General features: G+C 40.8%; 1 protein-coding gene across 1 annotated transcript in view; it reads left to right on the forward strand.

The window, feature by feature from the left end:
• Positions 1 to 21,133, forward strand: part of LOC145344171 (F-actin-capping protein subunit alpha-2) — a 39,624-nt gene that overhangs the window by 5,551 nt on the left and 12,940 nt on the right. The window contains exon 2 of the mRNA XM_080191088.1: positions 13,888 to 13,951. Coding sequence (XP_080047214.1) covers positions 13,888 to 13,951 — 64 coding nt within the window. The remainder of the gene's footprint in view (positions 1 to 13,887; positions 13,952 to 21,133) is intronic.

The following is a 21,133-nucleotide window of genomic DNA, read 5'->3' on the forward strand; positions in this document are numbered from 1 at the left end:
CAATATACATTCCTACCTAGCTTTGTATCATACGGGCATGTAAGTGACAGGCAAAAGGCATCTTAGGCAGCAAAGCATGGAAAATGTAAAAAAGTTCAAATACATGTTTCAAAATACGTAGCGTGCAAGGACTGGGAGAACCAGAGGTAGTTATTTATAATGAAGCATGATGGTTAATAAGGTTACAGCTGAAGGATTTTGGAAAGGACCTTGTTGCATTATTAGGGATGTATGACATATAGATAGAATGAAACGAAAAAGGAAAGTCAGATTAGGGAGATGAGAGATATAACAAAATTAATCTAAAAGATTTTAATTGCGAGAGAGGAAATGGTGACAAGGTAATGAAATTCCTCAGATGTGGATAGAATTACATTGGCAGCCAAAAACGGAAAGAAACATTGCTAGATCTGGTTGAGTAACAAATAAGTCAATTAGATGAAGTGAGTAAGGGTCAGCATCCTCCATTGGTGACCATGATTCAATGAGGTTTAAGGTCCTACTAGGAAAGGCAAAGTTAAAACAAAGATTAGATCACTGGCCTGGATCAAGACAATTTTAGAAAGTTGAGCACATTAGCTGAAGTAAGATGGAAGGAAAAATGGTGCGCAGAACTCCAAAGCAACAGTGGAATGTTTTTAAATGGGGATTGCCAGGTTACGTGTTAAGTATATTCCATTACAATGGATAAATGAAGGTTAGGAACCTGCTAAAGTTAAAGAAGTGAGCCATTGATTGCTCTCAAGAATAATGAAAACAGCCAAAGTAGAATGAGAAAATAATTGGTTATAATACATTAAGTAGGAATAGGGAGAACTTTCAGAAAACATCTAAAGGAATAAGTATTTGACAAACACCAGTGAGGTGTGATCCCAAAGAGAAGATTGACAGTTGTAAATGATGAAAATGCCATGTTTGAGTACATATCATTGGTCTTTAGAGAATGATATTGGTGAAATGAAGTTCCAGAAGTGGTTGAGTGAGATGAGCAGTACTAAGATAGAAAGAAATGTAGACGCTTTAGTTAAGCTAAAAGAAAACAAAGCACTAAGATCCTATGGGATGCATCTGAGTACTTTGAGGGAGGAAATTGCAGTACTTAAAAATTATTTCAAGGTAGAGTGATTGGCCACTCCCTGGTCTTCTGACAAATAATGTAGTGTCAATATTTTAAAGGGAGATAGATATAATCCAGGTAATTGCAGACGGGTTAACTTGACATTTATGGTAATTTTGTTAACTTTCCCTACCACAGATTTGTTTGGAGGAAAATAGAAGTAGCCAGCACGAAGGGACAATGGTGCTTGACGAACCTCGGAGAATTCCTTGACCTAACATGCCGTAGATGGGATTGAATGTACTATGCGTGGACCTTGGGAAAATCTTTGACAAGGGGGTCATGAAAGATCATCAGAGCAGATTAAGGGATATAGAATAAGGGGAATAGCAAACTGGATGTAAGCATTGGTTAGAAAGGGGTAAACAAAGTAGAAATTGATGCTTTTTTGATGGATTCTTGTGCAGCATCTCAGCCTTTTGGCTAAGGTCACGTGTAGTATCGACATGCTGCACTTGGTTGAAGTCATTAGGTTACATTTCAGCTTCATTTGAAGCAATTTTTTAAAGCAGCATCTCGGCTTTTTGGCTAAGATGCAAATTAGATCAAGCTTTGGAGGAGGAGCTACACCTACTCCAATCAGCTTGGATCATGTAGATCAAGCCCAAGACAGGTGGTGAGAGCCCTGTCTCGTCAGCTTGGATCGGGAATGTCCCAACTTGTTGGGACTCTGAATTGGCTTTGACTTGATTGGATTGGAATAAAGTTTTTTAAAAATTTTAAAAATCGACATGCTGTGCTTAGTTGAAGTCATTAGGTTATATTTGAGCTTCATTTGAAGCAATTTTTAAAAGCAGCATCTCGGCCTTTTGGTTAAGATGCAGATGAGATCAAGCCTTGGAGGAGGAGCTATGCCTACACCAATCAACTTAGATCATGTAGATCAAGCCCAAGACAGGAGGTGAGAGCCCTGTCTTGTCAGATTGGATCGGGAATGTCTCAAATGTTGAGGTTCTGAATTGGACTTGATTTGATTGAATTGGAATAAAAACAAAAAAAAGTTGAAAGCTTTAAGTTGAGTCAGTGCTACATTGTATTTTTCTCAATGCATATAAATGCCTGATTTGGAATCTGGGGTGATTGGAGGTTGTGGTTGGTGTTGTTGAGAAGTATCTTTTAAAGCAGATTTTAAAAGGTGATGTAGGCAGATTGTACGCAAGTAAGATGGTTGAAGGCTCAGCTACCATTAAAAACAAAACCGGACTAGAGAAATTAGGGGAGCTATTTAAGGAATTTACAGATTTCATGAGTAGGCAAAGGAGATCAAAAGATTTGGATGCTCGATGAATGGGATAGGATGAAACGACTTGAGTTAGAGTTAATGCATGTCAGAACTTGAGATGCCAGCAAGGAGAGTATTGGGTAAAGTCTGGAGATGGCAAATATATAGATTAGTTTCTGTAGCAATGAGAAAGTGATAAGGCAGTAAGCTGTCATGGTGATGGACTGAATATGGAGTTCAGTGAAACCAGTGGTGCATATGTGAAATTTCATATGCTCACATGAAATATGCTGAACCACCTAGCCATATTTGATGTAGTCTTTCCAGATGCCGAGTGTGCCAATATTTAATGCTGAGGTGATATTCTAGCCTGTAATATGTTGTTGTGCTATGTCAAGATTGAGGTGACAAATTAAGTTGGCAAATAAGTCGTAACTTGTGTTCCGTTATGGTCCCACTCTCTCAGACATCTTATTCAAATGTCCGTTCTTATGTTATGAACCATGGCATGTTGATTTGGTTGTTGCGGCAAGCACCATAGTTTTATCTAATGTTGACATATGCACACTGAGTCATTTTTTTAATTGATCAATAATCAGTTTCCATCCCCAACATCCAGAAAGTTCAGACGTTGTCACATGAAGACCGCACCTTTTCTGAGATTAGTTAAGATAATTGGCTTCTTTGTAGAAGGGAGATAATCCATTAATAAATCTTAAAATAAAATTCATGGTCAGGGTGGTTTATATCTGAACATATTAGAAGTTAGGAAGAGAGAATGGGCACTGCCATGAATATGTAAAAAAAAAAAGGGAGTAATGCCAGAAGACTGGCAGATAATGAATATGATTCCTGTGCTTAAAAAGGATATAGAGCCGATCTAGTGGATATTAGGCCAATTAGCGCAAGGTTGGTGACAGGAAAGATAATGGAACCCTTACTTGCAGATGTATCAGAAGAACACAAAATGAAAAATATAACAGTCAGCACTGATCCCTAAAGGAGGGAAGGGGGGTGTGGGTGGGCAGTGTTATGCTTGCCAACCTGATTGAAGGAAGAATTACCAGAGGATTAAATCAGGATCATATAGGGGACATATTTGGATTTCTAAACATCATTTATACGGTAAGATGCATGACTGAGGTAGAGCTACAGGTGGTGTGGTGTATGGGGCTGCAGCAGCAAAATGTGTAGCAAGCTGGTTACAAAACAGAAATCAGAGTAGGGAAAGTAAGAGTTAAAAACGTTTACTCAGAAAATGGTGAGAATGATGCTGGAACCATAGACCTATAGAAGATGTTTCCACTTGCGGGTAAAACCAGAGCTATGTGCAGTAAATAGCCATGAAACCTGTAGGGAATTCAGGAGAAACTTCTTTACCTAGAAAGTGGTGAAAATATAGAATTCCTTGCCATAATGAATAGTTGAGGTAAATAGCATAGATGCGTTCAAGGGGAAACTAAATAATTATACGAGGAAGGAAGAGGGGAGGTATGTGTGGAGCATAACGACTGGCATGACCTGTTTGTGCTGTAAATATGTTGTAATACATTGCTGAGGGTTTGGTATAAGATATGAAAATGTATTTGGCTAGATGCTGGGAAGTATTCAAGTTATTCAAGGAGGGTGTGGAGAGTCGGCAGAAGGATCTAGATAGGCTGGGCGAATGGGCCAAGAACTGGCAAATGGAATTTAATGTTGGCAAGTGCGAGGTGGTCCACTTTGGTAGGAATAATGGTAGGAAGGACTATTACTTACATGGCGAAAAACTGCAGCAGGCGACGGTGCAGAGGGACCTCGGGGTCCTTGTGCATGAGTCGCAAAAACCCAGCCTGCAGGTGCAGCAGGTGGTCAGGAAGGCTATAATGGGATGCTGGCCTTCATAGCGAGGGGGATTGAATATAAAAGTAGGGAGGTCTTGCTGCGGCTGTATAGGGCATTGGTGAGGCCGCAACTGGAGTACTGTGTGCAGTTTTGGTCGCCGCACTTATGCAAGGATATTTTGGCCTTGGAGGGAGTGCAGAGGAGGTTTACTAGGCTGATACCGGAGTTGAGGGGGTTGAACTATGAGGAGAGGCTGAATAAACTAGGCTTGTACTTGTTAGAGTTTAGAAGAATGAGGGGAGATCTCATTGAGACATATAAGATGATGAATGGGATGGATAGGATAGAGGTGGAGAGACTCTTCCCGCTCAGAAAGGACAGTAGGACTAGGGGGCACAGCCTCAAGATAAAGGCTGGGGGGGGGGGTGGTTTAGAACGGAGTTGAGGAAGAACTTCTTCACTCAAAGGGTGGTGAATCTCTGGAATTCTCTGCCCGTTGAGGTGGTGGAGGCTGCCTCGCTAAATATTTTTAAGACGCGGGTTGATGGGTTTTTGATAAGCGAGGGGGTTAAGGGTTATGGGGAGAGGGCGGGAATGTGGAACTGAGCCAAGACAGATCAGCCATGATCTTATTGAATGGCGGGGCAGGCTCGAAGGGCTAGATGGCCTACTCCTGCTCCTATTTCTTATGTTCTTATTTTGTTTTCTGATATAAATTACATTTTGCTTTTAAGGTCCATGCTTTCTTCACCTGAACCATCTCCACCTTTTTTAATTCTTTGAGCATGTCCTTTTATTTCTTTCTCGCTCCCTCATTTACTTTTCTGGCTTCACCTTAATTGCTCCCAAGTTGTTTGTTCTGCCACTGGAAGTAGTGAGACAATAAAATAATGGACCAATGGTAGTATGAAGAGGCAATGGCCTAGTGGTATTATCGCTGGACTGTTAATCCAGAAACTCTGTTTCTGTTTTGGGGACCCGAGTTTGAATCCCACCACAGTAGATAGTGGAATTCGAATTCAATTTTTTTTAAAGTCAGGAAATAAGAATCTTCTGATGACTGAAACCATTTCAATTGTTAGAAAAACCCACCTGGTTTACCAATGTCCTTTAGGGAAGGAAATCTGCCATTCTTACTTGGTCTGGCTTACGTGTGACTCCAGAGCCACAGCAATGAGGTTGACTCTCAATTGCCCTAACAAGATACCCAATTTCAAGGGCAACTAGGGATGGACAATAAATGCTGGCCAGCGATGCCCTTGTCCCATGAATAAAAAAACAAATTAGTGGAGTGTTGGTGACATTCAAATTGCTCTACAACAGTTCACAGTGCAGAGAATGAGACTTGGACAAGGGAGAGAAATTAAGATCAAAGAAGACTTGAGTAAAGATGGGTTTATATTTTAAGTAAGAAAAAAATGGAAGTTTCAAAAGGAAATTCTAGAAGGCAGCCTTCTTGGGAGAAGCTCCCAGGATGCTAAATCCACACTAATGATTAAGTTTGTGGTTTTTGCTTGTTGTCAGGCTCTGAAAAGTGACATTTGTCCATTGAATCTGTAGATTTTAAGGATTTTTTTAAATAATAAAGGGGCTAGAAATTATTTGATTGAAGAGGTTACTTGGGCTCCATATAAATGGAAGCACTGGAAGGGGGTTTGGTATAAAATATGAAAACATATTTATTCTTGATCAGTCATTGAGCTCTGAAATTTGCAAAACACAGGGTGGAAGGTAAGCAATATAATATTAGACAATTATTTTGTTTACTGATGTATCCAATCCCACATGAGAATCCAGGAGCTGAAGTACAGTGTAAAGATTTTCTGTTTGATTCTGGGTGTCTTGCTACCATTTATATCGACATCAGATAGCAAAGAGTGTACTTCAGACCAAGAGGCCTATTCACAGAAGTACCTGGTCACAATCAAAGGTGCTTAGTGTACAAATCCATGGTTTGGGCTGACTGGTCTGTTGGAGGGAGGAATTCGGGTTAGGTCACAAAGGATCAGGAGTTAATCAGTACAAAGACAAAAGAAGATTCATTGAGAACATGCTGTCTTGAGCTTTGGAAAGGTAGAAAATGGATTTTTGAGTTGAGAGAGATGGGGCAGGATAAGCAGAGGAATTAAGGAAAAAATCCAAGTGTGTTTTGGTGATTGAGGCTACACCACAGCTATTTGGATAATAGGATGAGTGAGATAGGGATGCTTCAGTGAGGGAGAAGGAATTACCACTTGAGCCAGTAATTATGCCTCAGTTAATGATGGGTATTAATGGACTATGACTAATCTGGCTAGCAGCCTGCAGAATATGAAGTCTATGCTACTAAGTTTTTTGATTTTGGTCTGATTTATAATGGTTAAATGATCCATAATTAGCATCTACTCTAAATATTGGAAGTGATTACAGAAAGTGTTTTGGTGTTTGGATTTCCCTTTAAATGTTAAACAGATGGTGTTTGCAACACATATTGACGTAAAAGATCCCATGGCACTATTCAAAAAACAGAGGGGTTCTTCCTGTGTCCTGGCTAATATTTATCCCTCAGACAACACATTAAATTATTTGTTATCTCATTGCTGTTTTTGGAATCTTGCTCGGTGCAAGTTGCCCTGTTTCCCAACATTGCAATATGACAATACCTCAAACGCTTGCAGCCAGCTACTTTTGAACATTTTGAGGTTTTGAAATACACAATGAATGCATACTTAAGAACCCTCATTGAATTTTAGCTTAAGGTAAAGATAGTGGGATGTTGTAGCTTCAGTGATCATTACAATGTTATAACTAATAAGGAATATGCTGCAGTTGGATACATTCGCAAAAGAAAGGAGTTCCCCCTTTTTGGAATAGTTTCCTTTGACAAAATTTGCCAACTTTAAATCAGGCTTAAGTGAACATATCCCCTAGACAATTTTCTTTCATTCTTGTTTTATGTTTTTACTTCAGTGATGTTGGAGGTGGGTCATTTCACTGCTGTTGTATGTGCTAGAAGGCACAGAAGGAACCCTGTTTCACCTTGAAATTCTTCAAGTTTTCTTTATGGACGGTTTCACTTTAAATATAAAGCTACATTTTAATTTTCCAAATGTAAGCATGCAGGTGCAGCAGACAGTAAAAAAGGCAAATAATTTGGCCTTCTTCATGAAAGGGTTTGGGTATAAGAATAGGGATGTTTTATAGGGCATTGGTGAGGCACAACTGAAATATTGTGTGCAGATTGGGTTCTTATCTGAGGAAGGATGTCCTTGCTATAGAAAATTTACCAGGCTGATTCCTGTGATGGCAGGTCTGTCATTAAAAACCCAAAGAAAATACCAGATTTTAGGACAACCAATGGCATGTGTTTGAAGTCTCGTCAGTGTGAGTTTGGCAGGTTTACGTACGAGTAGAAGAATGGAGAAACTATCAACGTACTTTTTAAGGTGACTCTGAATGCAGTAAACCATGCAAAGCAAAGGGTCAAGTTCAAAGTCTCACCTGTCTCGTTGAAGAGGATAACCAAATAACTTACAAATAAATGTATTTAAGGCCAAGAAGAAAAATAGGCCAATGTTGGTATGAAAACAAGAAATGTCACAAACTGGTCACAAAATTTTCTTTGCCTCAGTTTTTAACAAAGGTGGGGGCAGGCAATTTACTTTATCTGAAAAGGCGCAGTGGTGGGTATGGCAGAGAGAAGTTCTGTCATTCATATCACTATTGGCATTGTGTATTTCAGTGCTTTCACCCAAGCCATCTTGTGCATCATTTCACTAATTTAACAAGGAGTATTAGAACATAGAACACTACAGCACAAACAGGCCCTTCGGCCCACAAGTTGCGCCGATCACATCATCACCTACCAACCTACAGACCTATCTATAACCCTCAATCTCATTAAACCCCATATACTCATCCAGAAGTCTTTTAAAAGACCCCAGCGAGTTCGCCTCCACCACCACTGACGGCAGCTGATTCCATTCACTCACCACCCTCTGAGTGAAAAACTTACCCCTAACATCACTTCTGAACCTCCCTCCCCGCACCTTAAATCTGTGTCCTCTCGTAGCGACCATTTCAAACCGGGGAAATAGCCTCTGAGAGTCCACCCTATCTATTCCTCTCAACATTTTGTAAACTTCTATCAGGTCGCTTCTCAACCTTCGTCTCTCCAGGGAAAAGAGTCCCAGCTCCCTCAACCTAACTTCATAAGGCATGCCTCCCAGTCCAGGCAACATCCTTGTAAATCTCCTCTGCACCCTTTCAATAGCTTCTACATCCTTCCTATAGTGAGGCGACCAGAACTGCGCACAATACTCCAAATGAGGCCTGACAAGGGTCTTATAAAGTTCCAGCATTACCTCCCGACTCCTAAACTCAATCCCTCGATTAATGAAGGCCAGTACACCATACGCCGCCTTGACCACTTCCTCCACCTGCGAGGCCGATTTGAGTCCTGTGGACCCGGACCCCAAGATCCTTCTGCTCCTCAACACAACTCAGACTTCTGCCCTTGATAGTGTACTCGTTCATCCCGTTGGTTCTGCCAAAATGGACGACTACACATTTATCCGCGTTGAAGTCCATCTGCCACTTCTCCGCCCAGTCCTGCATCCTATCTATGTCCTGCTGCAACTTTTGCCATCCTTCCAGATCATCCACAACACCACCGACCTTCGTGTCATCAGCGAACTTACTTACCCATCCCTCCACTTCCTCATCCAGGTCATTTATGAAAATGACAAACAACAAGGGTCCCAGAACAGATCCTTGAGGCACTCCGCTGGTGACTGACCTCCATTCAGAAAAAGCCCCATCCACAACCGCTCTCTGCCTTCTGCAGGTAAGCCAGTTCTGGATCCACAAGGCCAAAGGCCCTTGGATCCCATGCCCTCTCACCTTCTCAAGTAAATGAACCTGAACCCTTGTTCGATGGAAATCTATAAATTCATCTAGCGCTGTAGGTTATAGTTGGTGACTATTCACCTGATCAGTTCCCACCTATTCTAACGCAAATTGTTGAGGCTGATTAACACATCTTTGCTGCCATCCTGGCTGCAATTCATCATTGTCCCAAATGAGATTTGGGATTTGCCTGTTCCTTCTGAGAATATTTCCGAAGGTAGCTTTAACCAAAGATAATATGCATGTTTGACACAGGTTCATCAAGCTGCCTTGAGTCTCTAAATGTGTGTATTATGTTTTAGTTATAACCCAAGTGCCATGCAGGGCCATTTTCTGTTTTGAATGATGCATCATGTTGTACTGCTGGCAAAACATTAGAACCATAGAATCCTTCAGTGCAGAAGGAAGCCATTCAGCCCATCGAGTCTGCACCGACTACAATCCCATCCAGGCCCTATCTCCATAACCCTATGTATTTATCCTAGTTAGGTACCCCTGACACTAACGGGCAATTTAGCATTATCAATCAACCTAACTCACACATCTTTGTACAGTGGGAGCACCCAGAGGAAACCCATGCAGGCATTGGAATAATGTGCAAACTCCATGTACAGTGACCTGAGGCTGGAATTGAACCCAGGTCCCTGGTGCTGTGAGGCAGCAGTGCCAACCACTGCACCAGCATTGATCTGTGATGAAAGTAAAGCAGGCTTTTGAGAATACATAATTGAAACACTCTGCAGAGTTCCACTGCAGACTAGTAAGTTTCAGCTTTTCCAATATTTCATTATGAAGGTGATCAGTGAACTACGTTTTAAAGTTAAAAGCAGCGTGACTAAAGAGCTTTAGTTTTATAGTTGACCACATTTCAAAAGATTAGAATACCTGTGAAAGTGTAATTTACCAATTCATTTTGAGTGAAAATTTACAAATCGTAAATGCATTTTTCATACTTGAGACTCTAAATTTTTCATTTCCCTTTGAGACCAAAATTAAGAATAAGATGGGAAGTTTTGTAAAAGGGAAACCATGTTTAACCTATTTATGGGACTTCTTTTGAGGAGTCATGTGCTGTGGGATAAAGGGGAACCTGAGTTCCAGAAGGTAGCTGATAAGGTGTCACATCAAAGGCTTTTGTGGAAAATTAAAGCTCATGGTGCGGGGACAACATATTGGCATGAATTAAAGATTTCTTAGCAAACAGGAAAGAGTTGGCATAAATGGATCCTTTTCTGATTGGCAGGATGTGACCAGAGGTATGCCACAGGGATCTGTGCTGGGGCTACAACATTATACAATCTATATAATTGGATTGGATGAAGGGACTGACAGTATGTTTGTGAAATTTGCTGACGACAGATAGGTAGGAGAGTAAACTATGAAAAGGACATAAGGATGCCACAAAGACAAAGGTAGATTGAGTGGACAAAACTCTGGCAAATGAAATGTAGTGTTGGTAGATGTGAAATTGTCCATTTTGGCAGAAAAAAACTTAAAAAGGCTTATTATCTAAATGGTGAGAGATTGCAGAGGCATCTGGATGTCCTGTGCATGAATCACAGAAGGCTAGTATACAGGTTCTACAAGTAATTGGGAAAGCTAATAGAACATTAGAATGAGGGGAATTAATAACTGAGGTTAAGATTCAGTTGTACAGGGCATAAGTGAGACCACATCTGGAATATTGTGACTGTACTGGTCTCCATTACTAAGGAAGTCTGTAAATATGTTAGAAACGGTTCGAAGGATGTTTACTGGATGAATGGGGTGAGCGAGTCCTCTTATAAGGAAAGGAAGGACAGGTTAGGCTTATATCCACTAGAGTTTAGAAGAGGAAAAGATGACTTGATTGAAACCTTTAAGATCCTGAGGGGTATTGACAGGGTGGAGGTGAATCTAAAACTAGGAGTCGCCATTTAAAAATAGGGGGTCACTCATTTAAGACAAAAGTGAAAATTTTTTTTTGAGGGTTATGAGCCTGTGGAACACAGCTAGATGGAATCTTGCTTACAAGGCTATTGGGGGTTGGCAGGAATGTACGGCTCAGGTTGCAATCAGATCAGCCATGATTTTATTGAATAGTGGAGCAGCATCGAGGAACTGAGTAGCCGAGTCCTCCTAATTCTTATGTTCATGTGGCTTATTTTAGTCTTGCCCTCGCTCAGGTACTCCTGTAGTAACATGGGTTTTAACCATGGCTCAGTTGTAGTTAGATTGTGGGTTTGAAGATTGACCACATCATTTAGACTGACATTTCAGTGCACGACTGAGGACGACCTTTCAGATGAGATACTAAAATAAGACCGAGTCTGCTCAGTCAGGCGGGTATAAAATGTTCCACAGTACTGGTTCAAGAAGTGCAGGGATTCGTCTTTGAAAGATGTATATTGGCCAAGAAACTATCAGCATGACTTAAAACAAGATTCTCGAAGGTTAGCTCTGTTCTCCCCCACAGATGCTGCCAGATCTGCTGAGATTTTCTAGCATTTTCTATTTTTGATCTCGAATTACAATTATTTTCCATAAATTGCTGGTGTGTAAATTGGCTATTGCACTTCCTACTTCACAACAGTACCTGCAAAAGTAATTTATTGACTATACAATGCTGTATATGTGAAAATTCTCTTTTCCTCCACTTCCGTGTGATAGTGCCGCAAACGGAACCCAGCAGTAGCAACATAGTGCATTCTTCTTGACTAGAGAGGTCAGAAGTTGTTTTCCTCCACTGCTCTGAATTATGTTATTTAATTGGCAACTTGCTCCTTGCTTTCAGTCCAAGCTCCAACTGCAGTTGGAGTTTAACCCAGACAAATAAGGTGTTGCGATTTGGAAGGTCTACTGCAGAAGGAAAGTATACAATAAATAGCCATAGAAATATTAGCCTACAGAGGGAGCTAGGCATGCAGATTCACAGTTCCCTTAAGGTAGCAACTCAGATGGACGAAGTGGTCAAGAAGGCATACGGCATGCCGGCCCTCATTGTTTGGGGTGTTGAGTACAGGAATTGGAAAATCATGTTGCAGTTATATAAGACTTTGGTTAGGCCGCGTTTGGAGTATTGCGTGCAATTCTGGTCGCCACGCTACTGGAAGGATGTTGATGTATTGGAAAGGGTGCAGAAGAGGTTTACCAGGATGTTGACCGGTTGGAGGATATGGACTAAGAAAGGTTGAAGAAACTTGGATTGTTTTCACTGGGGCATCAGAGGATGAGGGGGGACCTGATAGAAGTTGACAAGATTATTACGGGCTTGGATAGACAGGATAGTGAATCTTTTTTCCCAGGGTCGAAGGGTCAGTTAATTAGGGGCATGGGTTAAAAGTGAGGGGGGGGGGGCGGAGTTTAAAAGAGATGTAAGGGGCAAGTTTTTTTATAGAGGGTAATGAATGCCTGGAATGTGTTGCCAGAAGTGGAGATGGAAGCAGGTTCTATAACATTTGAGAGGCATCTGGATAAATACACGAATAGGCAGGGAATAGAGGGATATGGACCACATAGAGGCAAGAAAATATTAGATTAGAGTGGCATCTGTTTTGGCACAGACTTGGTGGCCCGAAGGACCTGTTGGTGTGCTGTACTAATATTTGTTCAAGGATTGCAACCAGTAATGTAAGGGGACGAACAATATAAATTAATGGATTGGTTGAAAGAGAAGTGTTAGGGAAAATTTTATTGTGAACGCTAATCAGTATCAAGTGCGAATGAGCAATGTTTATCCCTTACCAGAGTATTTTTTAGATGGAATTGTGGCAAGTTTGTGTATGCCTATATGGTGACAAAAGTGACAATAAACCATACTGAGTTTATAAATCAGACTGAAAAAGCAAAACAAAGGGAACAAGTATATTTAAGGTAGTGTTGCAATGCAGTGCAGTGGTACTGCATATACTAGTATAAATGTCAATCTCATGTAACTGTCAACTCCATTTTTGGCTTAAAACAATAATCTTTCATTCACGTGTAAAGGCAAAGCTGGTATTTTGAGAAGTCCAAAGATTTCACAACCAAATATAATCTGGGAGATGTTCATGATTTCATTTCATTGTAAATGTATGAATATTAATGAAAATAAGTAAAATACATGTTTCTGTTTGAATTTTTAGTGATCAGATTATGAATTGTATAAGGTTTAGTGTTGGTGGACAATCTGTTTTGAGTTTCACTAGGACCCAAGTCAATCATGCCTGCCAGCCTCAAACATGATCAATGTACAAACTAGGCCTATGACTTTTCTTCTAAAAAGTTGCTCAAAAATTTGACTTGTGAACATATGCTGTAAATCTCATTAGACATTTTCAATATTGTTGCAAGACAGAAGAATGCTGTGAAAACTGATTAATTTTCGTCTTCATTTTGCAAAAGGTCAATATGTGGAAGATTCAAAAAAACAAACCATTTCATTCAGAGTTTAAGTTTAAAGCCTACTTATCAGTGTCAAAAGTAGGCTTGTATTAACACTACAATGAAGTTACTGTGAAAATCCCTGAGTCACCTGTTCAGGTACACTGAGGAAGAATTTAGCATGGCCAATGCACCTAACCAGCACTTCTTTTGGATTGTGGGAGGAAACCCCACACAAACATGGAGAAAGTGTATTCGCTGTACAGACAATAACCCAAGCCAGGAATCGAACTTGGGACCCTGGTGCTGTGAGGAAGCAGTGCTAACCACTATCTCTGTGCTGCCCCAATAAAGAGTTGTTTTGAAAAAATTACTACGTTTTTCCTGCCAAAATTGTTCCCTTTTAAGAAAAATTGTAGCAATGTAAAACTTGAGCTATTTTAAACTCAAGTGTAAGTTATGGATGAAAATTAATTAAAGTCTCTTTTAATTACAGGTGCGCATAGCAGCAAACTTCATTATTCATGCTCCACCAGGAGAATTCAATGAAGTTTTTAATGGTAAGTTCTGTTCAATTGCTTATAACGTGACTCTGCCTTTTCGTTTTACTTGTAAGGCTACAACTCGACCGTCTAATTGTTAACTCTTAATTATGGTTGAGAATTAATTCTTAATTATGGTTGTGCGTTAATCAATCCAAGCCTGCCAGAAATTATGAGATGACTTCTGTATTTACAGTAGTTATCATGTAAGGTTGTGGAAATAGTGTGGTAACCTTGTATATTTGCATGCCAGAATGAGTTTAAAGTCCTTGTCAATCTGGGTAAAACAGAGGTATAACCTTTCAAAGAAGGGTGGAACGTGAACTGTGCTACTTGTCTGGGTGGTAGTTCATCAGTATTACATGTTTTTTGCTCTCCTGATCTGCATTCTGTTTACTTGTTCATGTCCCTGATTATTTATGCAACCTGAGCAACTAGACTCATTGGTGTACATGTATCTGAAACAGTCTGTTTTGCACTATTTTAAATGGCTTCTGCTTCAACAGAAACTCCTTTTGTACTGGAGTGTTAGTGTGGATTCCCTTATTATTCATTGGTCCAGATGTTGCTGTCAGTCAGAATTGGTGCTTGCCATTCTATGCTGACTGCTGCCCATAAAGTATTTGCAGGCTTTTGAACGGAAATTTGATCTAATAACTTTTAATACAGCCAGCCCCCTCTGGAGGACATCTGTGGCCAGTGAGTAGGGCAGGAAATATTATAGTTCTTTAAAATATCAGATTGAAATGTTCTGAGATGTGTGGTGGATGTGCAAAACAAAGTTTAAATTAGATTCAAATCCTATCGATAAAGTGACATAAAGGTTGGGAGCGATAAATGGGATTAAGAGAAATGAGAAGGATTTAAGTAATTAAATTTCCAATACTGAATACTTCTGGAGAAATGAGAGTATGTGATTTCAAGATATAATTGTCAGGACCAGAGAGGTTGCCACAATGTTCAAGCTTCGGAGTGGTTTTATGCAACTGATGTGGCTTGCTAGGCTCTCTTGGGCAGATAAGTTGTCAACAATGTTGGTTTGAAATTTTGTCACAACCCATACAGGGCATGGCAGCTGGTTTCGTTCTGTAAAGAGAATTAGTGAGCAGACTAAGATCGATAACTTCATCTCTTACTGTTACCTTCTTTATATTTTCAGTTTTTTAAAAACTCCATTCAAATCCTCAAGCCTATTTTGGAATTTGAACTCCTATTCGTTTATTTATTTGTCCAGTCACAGCCACGGCAATAATTGATTTAACAAGGATAACAAGCCCTCAACTATCAAAATATTTGTGCACTCTTGTCTTACTAGTTTACCAACAAATGCATAGAACAGTGAAAAGATGAATGACTATTGGCTAAGATCAAGTGTCAGACCGGGCCCGAGATCAGGTATAATGCCTTTTCTTGTCTGCCTGGATCTTGTATGTCTCTCTTGTGGGGACCATAAGTTAATTCAATTTGTCTTGGTTCTTGCAGCAAGCAAGAAAATGGATTAAGGGCTTGCCTGGTTCACTCTGAGCATTGGCTTTGCAACTTTACTGATTTTTTGTTTTAAGTTATTAATCTGGAATCAGTTACTGACCTCTGGATATCCAATTGTATCTTTATCTGCCTTTATATGCCCTGTTCATTAACACAACTCCCACTCACCTGATGAAGGAGCAGTGCTCTGAAAGCTTGTGGCTTGTGCTAACAAATAAACCTGTTGGATGGTGTTGTGAGATTTCTTACTGTGCTTACATCAGTTGTCATGTGTTTTTAATTCTGTATCAGAAGGTATTGTGGAATCGCGTATTTAAAGCTTTTGTCTATTTGTACAGAGATTATTAGGCATTTCTAGCAATGAAAGGAGAGCAAATGTAGGTAGTGTGAAGACGAAAGCTAGAGCAGGAGACTTGAAACTTTGTGACTAATTTACTTGTAAATAAAGTAAACTCCAACTGCCAAATTTGCACAGACATGTCATTGGTTGGCCGAGAGTTCATTTCCAGTGATTTTCCTGGATCATCTCTTCCCCCACAATGGTGAACCATTTGAGTATTATATATCTCATTTTTTCCTCTTTCTCCAATCTTTTCTACCTCCCATATTGTCTTTATGCCCGTGACAGTTGAGAGGGGGTATGCAGAAAGACAAAGCTGTGATTCTTGTATTTCTACTCCTACATTATTTGAATAATGAGATGTTCTGTTCTGTTCACTACAAGTACCAGATAGATATATTGACCATGTAAAATACTTGTTCTTTTAGTAAGGTACTGTTTTCAGATTTATTTTTCTTGACTTAGTGTGGCAACTATCATTAATTTGAAGTATTTTTAAAATGTGAAATATTTTTCTTGTGTATAATATGGATACAGTAGGATTGTGATAATGTTGCACAGTTTATCAAGAGACCCAGACTGATACTCCAGAGAAGAGTTCAAATCCCACGAGGGCAGCAAGTAGAATTTTAATTAGACTAATTAAATGTGGATTTAAAGCTTGTATCAGTAATGATAGTCATGAAATTACCAGTTTGTCATAAAACCCAGCTGATTCTCTGGCTTTCATGGAAGGCGTTACATCCACTGGACTTTCTAAGACGAGTGTTGTAAATTGGTTCCTTTAATTAAAAGTGAAATGGAGCAGTTTGGAAGATAGTATGACCTACAAAATCTGCCAAGGTTAAGCCCATGTGACCTGATTGTCATGGAACAGAGGCCAAGGTCAAGACTTATTGAAATAAAGTATGGTGCAAGTTTTAACACCTGGATGCAAAGGAGGTGCCAAGCTGGTCTTGTTATGCATAGACTCTGGCTCTTATTCCCAACCAAACAAAAACGCTGCTATGCCCAGCAAATGAAAAGGACTATTTTTGAATTGACCACCAAGCAGAGTGCTGGTGAGATAAGTTTCACTGTTTGAAGAGAAGACTTGTGGAGAATTAAGAACCAAGGGGATTGCTAGAGAGTACTTTGCTACTGGAAGTCCATTTGGTTATGTTCAAAAGATTGAGTGGAGGGACAAAGTTTAGAAGGACACTGGAAGAGTCCCCTAGTGGGATTTACAAGACTACATCTGACTGTGGTGTACTGTATAAATGTGGAATGGGATTTTCAGTTGTCAATTGGGAGTACCTTTTTAAGTGGTTCCGTGTACTTGCCTACTTAATGCTTAGCCGATTGTTCATTTTACTTTGTTACAATTAAAGTCTTAAATCGTGAAAACTTGTCGTGATTTTTTTTTAGTCAGTCATTGGGAAATATATGTAGAAGTTATCAGTCTTCATGGGCCTCGTAACAAAGGAAAACTGTTGTCCTTTCCCAAACTGGTCTAGATATGTCATCCAGTACAGTTGACTTGGAACTGCTATCTGAATTGGCCTAATAAACCCGTTGTGTCAAACCATTGGAAAGAATAAAAATCCCAAATAGACTGAATTTGACAAAGCACACACTGTCCAGTCAACCCTGCGAAGTCCACCATGCTATCACCTGGGAACATGAAAATTCGGAGAGCTGTCCAACTGACTTATCAAGAAACAGCCTGACATAGCCATACTTGGGGAATCAACCCCAACAGACAACGTCCTTGACTCCTCTAACACTTCCTTGGGTACACTGTGATCCACTGTCACAGTACGCAATGAGGAAAATAGTCCTGGGAGTCCTCTACGTCCATTCAAGGCCCCATGTCATGGCATTGGGTCAAACATGGGCAAGGAAGCCTGCTGAATGCCACCATACTAAAGGCCCCTCCACTGACCACTTCACTCCCATGTTGAACATCACTTGGAAAGATCACTGAGGACAACAAGGGTATAGAACATACCCAGGCTGTGGGACATCAATGTGCATCATCAAGAGTGGCTTCATAACATCACTATTGGCTGAGCTCTGAAGGAACATATCTGATGGACTTGGCCAGCAGCAGATGGTGAGAGAATAAGTGAGGCAAAAACTAACTTGACCTCTCTCTCACTAATCTACCTATTGCCGGTATTGAAAGGATTGATTACAGTGCAGTGCTTGGGGAGACAAAGTTCTGTCTTCACACTGAGGATGTGCCCTCCATCATGTGTAGTACCACTGTTATGTTGGTTGGGATAGGTTCAGAACAACTTTAGCAGTGTGCCCAACAATCCTACAACCAAGGGATCAGATCAAATATTTGCGGTCCTACATCTAGTCATGAGCGATGGTGGATAATTTGGCTAACCAGTGGGAAAAGGCTCCACAACACCCCGATCCTCAATGATTTCAATACAGAAGATGAGGTTGAAGCAAACAAATTGTAGCCTTTTTAAGCCAGGAGTACCAAGTGGATAATCTATCCCCTGCCACCTGCTGAATTCCCCAACATCTTCAGAGGTCTTCAACCAATTCAATTTCCTGTGATATCAAGAAACAGCTGAAGGAGACAGCAAACGCCGTGGTCGTGACAACATCTTTGGTGTAGCACTAAGGTTTTGTAGTCCAGAGCTAATTCTGCTTGAAGCCAAGCTGTTGCAATACAGCTGCAATGCTAACATCTACCTAACAACATCATAAATTGTTCAGTTATATCCTGTTCTCAAGGACAAATTCAGCCAATTATCGCCCCAACTGTCTCCTGTCACCATCAATAAAGTGATGGGTGGCATCTTTTTTGTTCTTGGGTGACATGTATTCATGAATAACTTGCTCAGTTTGGATTCTGCTAGGGCTACTAGGCTCCACATGTCATTAAAGCCTTGGTCCAAACATGGACAAAAGAGCTGAATTCCAAAGGAATTCTGAGGTAAGTAACTCACCCCTGTCTGCCATCTGCAAGTCAGGAGTGTGATGGAATACACTCCACTTGCCTGGATAAGTGCGGCACCAACAACTCTAAGCTAGGCATCATCCAGGACACAGCCCACTTAATTGGCACCAATCCCTCCGCTGACAGTGACAGAAGTGTGTACCATCTACTAACCTGTCTGCTGCAGATTTATCTGCCCATGCCAATATCAGTTGGAGTGACCATTGTAGAGTTTTTGTGGAGACTGCCTTTGACTTCATGTAGAGGAAACCCTCCATGATGTTATGTGGCACTAGCAGAGCTAAATGGGATCAATTTTGAACAGATATGGTAACTCAACACTGGGAATACATTATTTGCTGTAGAGCAGAATTGTACTGAAACCGTAATTTGTAACCCTATGACCCAGCATATACCCCATGCTACCATTGTCACCAAGTCTCGGTCAGTGCTAGTTCATTGAAGAAAACTTGAGGGCATGACAGGAGCAGCATCAACTTTATCTAAAAATAAGGTATCATCTGGTAAAGGTCCCACACATGACTAATCTGCTGACCAGCATAAGCAGTAAGTGACTTCCAATGGAATCACATCTAAGCTCTGCAATCCTGCCATATCCAGTCATGAATGTTGCTGGGCAATTAAACAACTCACTGGAGAAGAGGGCTCCATAAATATTTCCATTCTCAGTGATGGGGAGCCCATCACATCAGTACAAAATATGAAGCAAACAATCTTCAGCCAGAAGTGCCGAGTGAGTAATCCATTATGGCCTACCCTGGAGGTTCCCAGCATCACTGGTGCCGGTCTTCAGCCAATGTGATTCCCTCCACATTATCAAGGAATGGCTGAAGGAACTGGAAGACCACAAAGGCTACCAGCCCTGAGAATATTTCCACAGTAATACTGATGACGTGCTCCAGAACTTGTCATACTCCTAGCCAAATTTCAGTACAGCTACAACACTGATATCCACCCAGCAATGAGGAAAATTACCCAGACATGTCCTGTATACAAAAAGCAGAACAAATCCTACCCAGCCAATTATTGTCCCATCATTCTTCTACTCCCGGTCATCAGCAAAGTACCATTGAATAACTACAATGCAGAAGGAGGCCATTTGGCATTTTGAATCTGAACCAAGTATTTGTCAGAGCATCTTATCCAGTAAATCCGTGCATTTACCATGGCTTGCCCCCCTGACCTACATATCTTGGGCTATGGGAGGAAATCCATAGACATGAGGAGAAATGTGCAAACCCCACAGTCACCCTAGGCAGGAATCCCCACCCCAGGTCTCTTGCGCTGAGAGGCAGTAGTGCTAACCACCATGCCACTGTACTACCTGTAATAAGACTGTAGGCCATAAGACATTGGCCTAATTCTGCTCCAATCATGGCTGATATTTGTATTTTGTTTCCCCCTATTAATCAAAAACCTATCTATCTCTGCCTTGAAGACATTCAGTGACCTGATCTCCACAGCCTTCTGTGCAAAGAGGTCCACAGATTCACCACTTTCAGTCTGAAGAAATTCCTCCTCATTTCTGTTTCAAAAGATTGTCCCTTTTTAGCCTGAGGTTCTAGTTTCCTACTAGTGGAAACATCCTCTCCATGTCCACTCTATTCAAGGCCTCACAGTATCCTGTAGGTTTCAATAAGAGTCTCCCACCCCACTTCATCCTTCTGAACTCCGAAGAGTACAGATGGAGTTGTCAACCATTCCTCATATGACAAGCTCTTCATTCCAGGGATCATTCTTGTGAACCTCCTCTGGACCCTTTCCAAGGCCAGCACATCCATCCTTGGATACGGTGCCCAAAACTGCTCACAGTACTCCAAATGAGGTCTGACCAGAGCCTTATACAGCCTCAAGTACATTCCTGCTCTTGTATTCTAGCACCCTCTGCATGAATGCTAACATTCATTTGCTTTCCTAACTGAACTGCACGTTAATCTTAAGAGAATCTCGAGCAAGGACTCCCAAGTCATTTTGTGTTTCTGACTTCCTGAGCATTTTAGAAAATAGTCTATGCCTCCATTTCTCCTTTCAAAATGCGTAACCTCTCACTTTTCCACATTGTATTCCATTATAATAAGGGTCATCAACAGTGCTATGAAGCAGCACTTGCTCAGGAATAACCTGCTCGCTGCTTGGTTTGGTTTCTGTCAGTCACTTGGCTCCCTAACCTCATTACACCCTGTGCTTGACATAGGAAAAGAGCTGAACTCTAGATGTAAGGTGAACTTCACTGCTCTTAACATCAAGGCAGCATTTGCCTAAGTGTCCCAACAGGGAGGCCTACAAAAACTGGAATCAGTGGGGATTGGAGAACAAGACATACCTAGACATACATGAAGACATACCTAGCACAAAGGAAGATGGTTGTGCTCATTGGAGGGCGGACATCACTGCAGAGGTTCCTGAGGTC

This window comes from Carcharhinus amblyrhynchos, chromosome 6, assembly GCF_965287045.1.
Source record: "Carcharhinus amblyrhynchos chromosome 6, sCarAmb.v2.hapA, whole genome shotgun sequence".
NCBI lineage: Eukaryota > Metazoa > Chordata > Chondrichthyes > Carcharhiniformes > Carcharhinidae > Carcharhinus > Carcharhinus amblyrhynchos.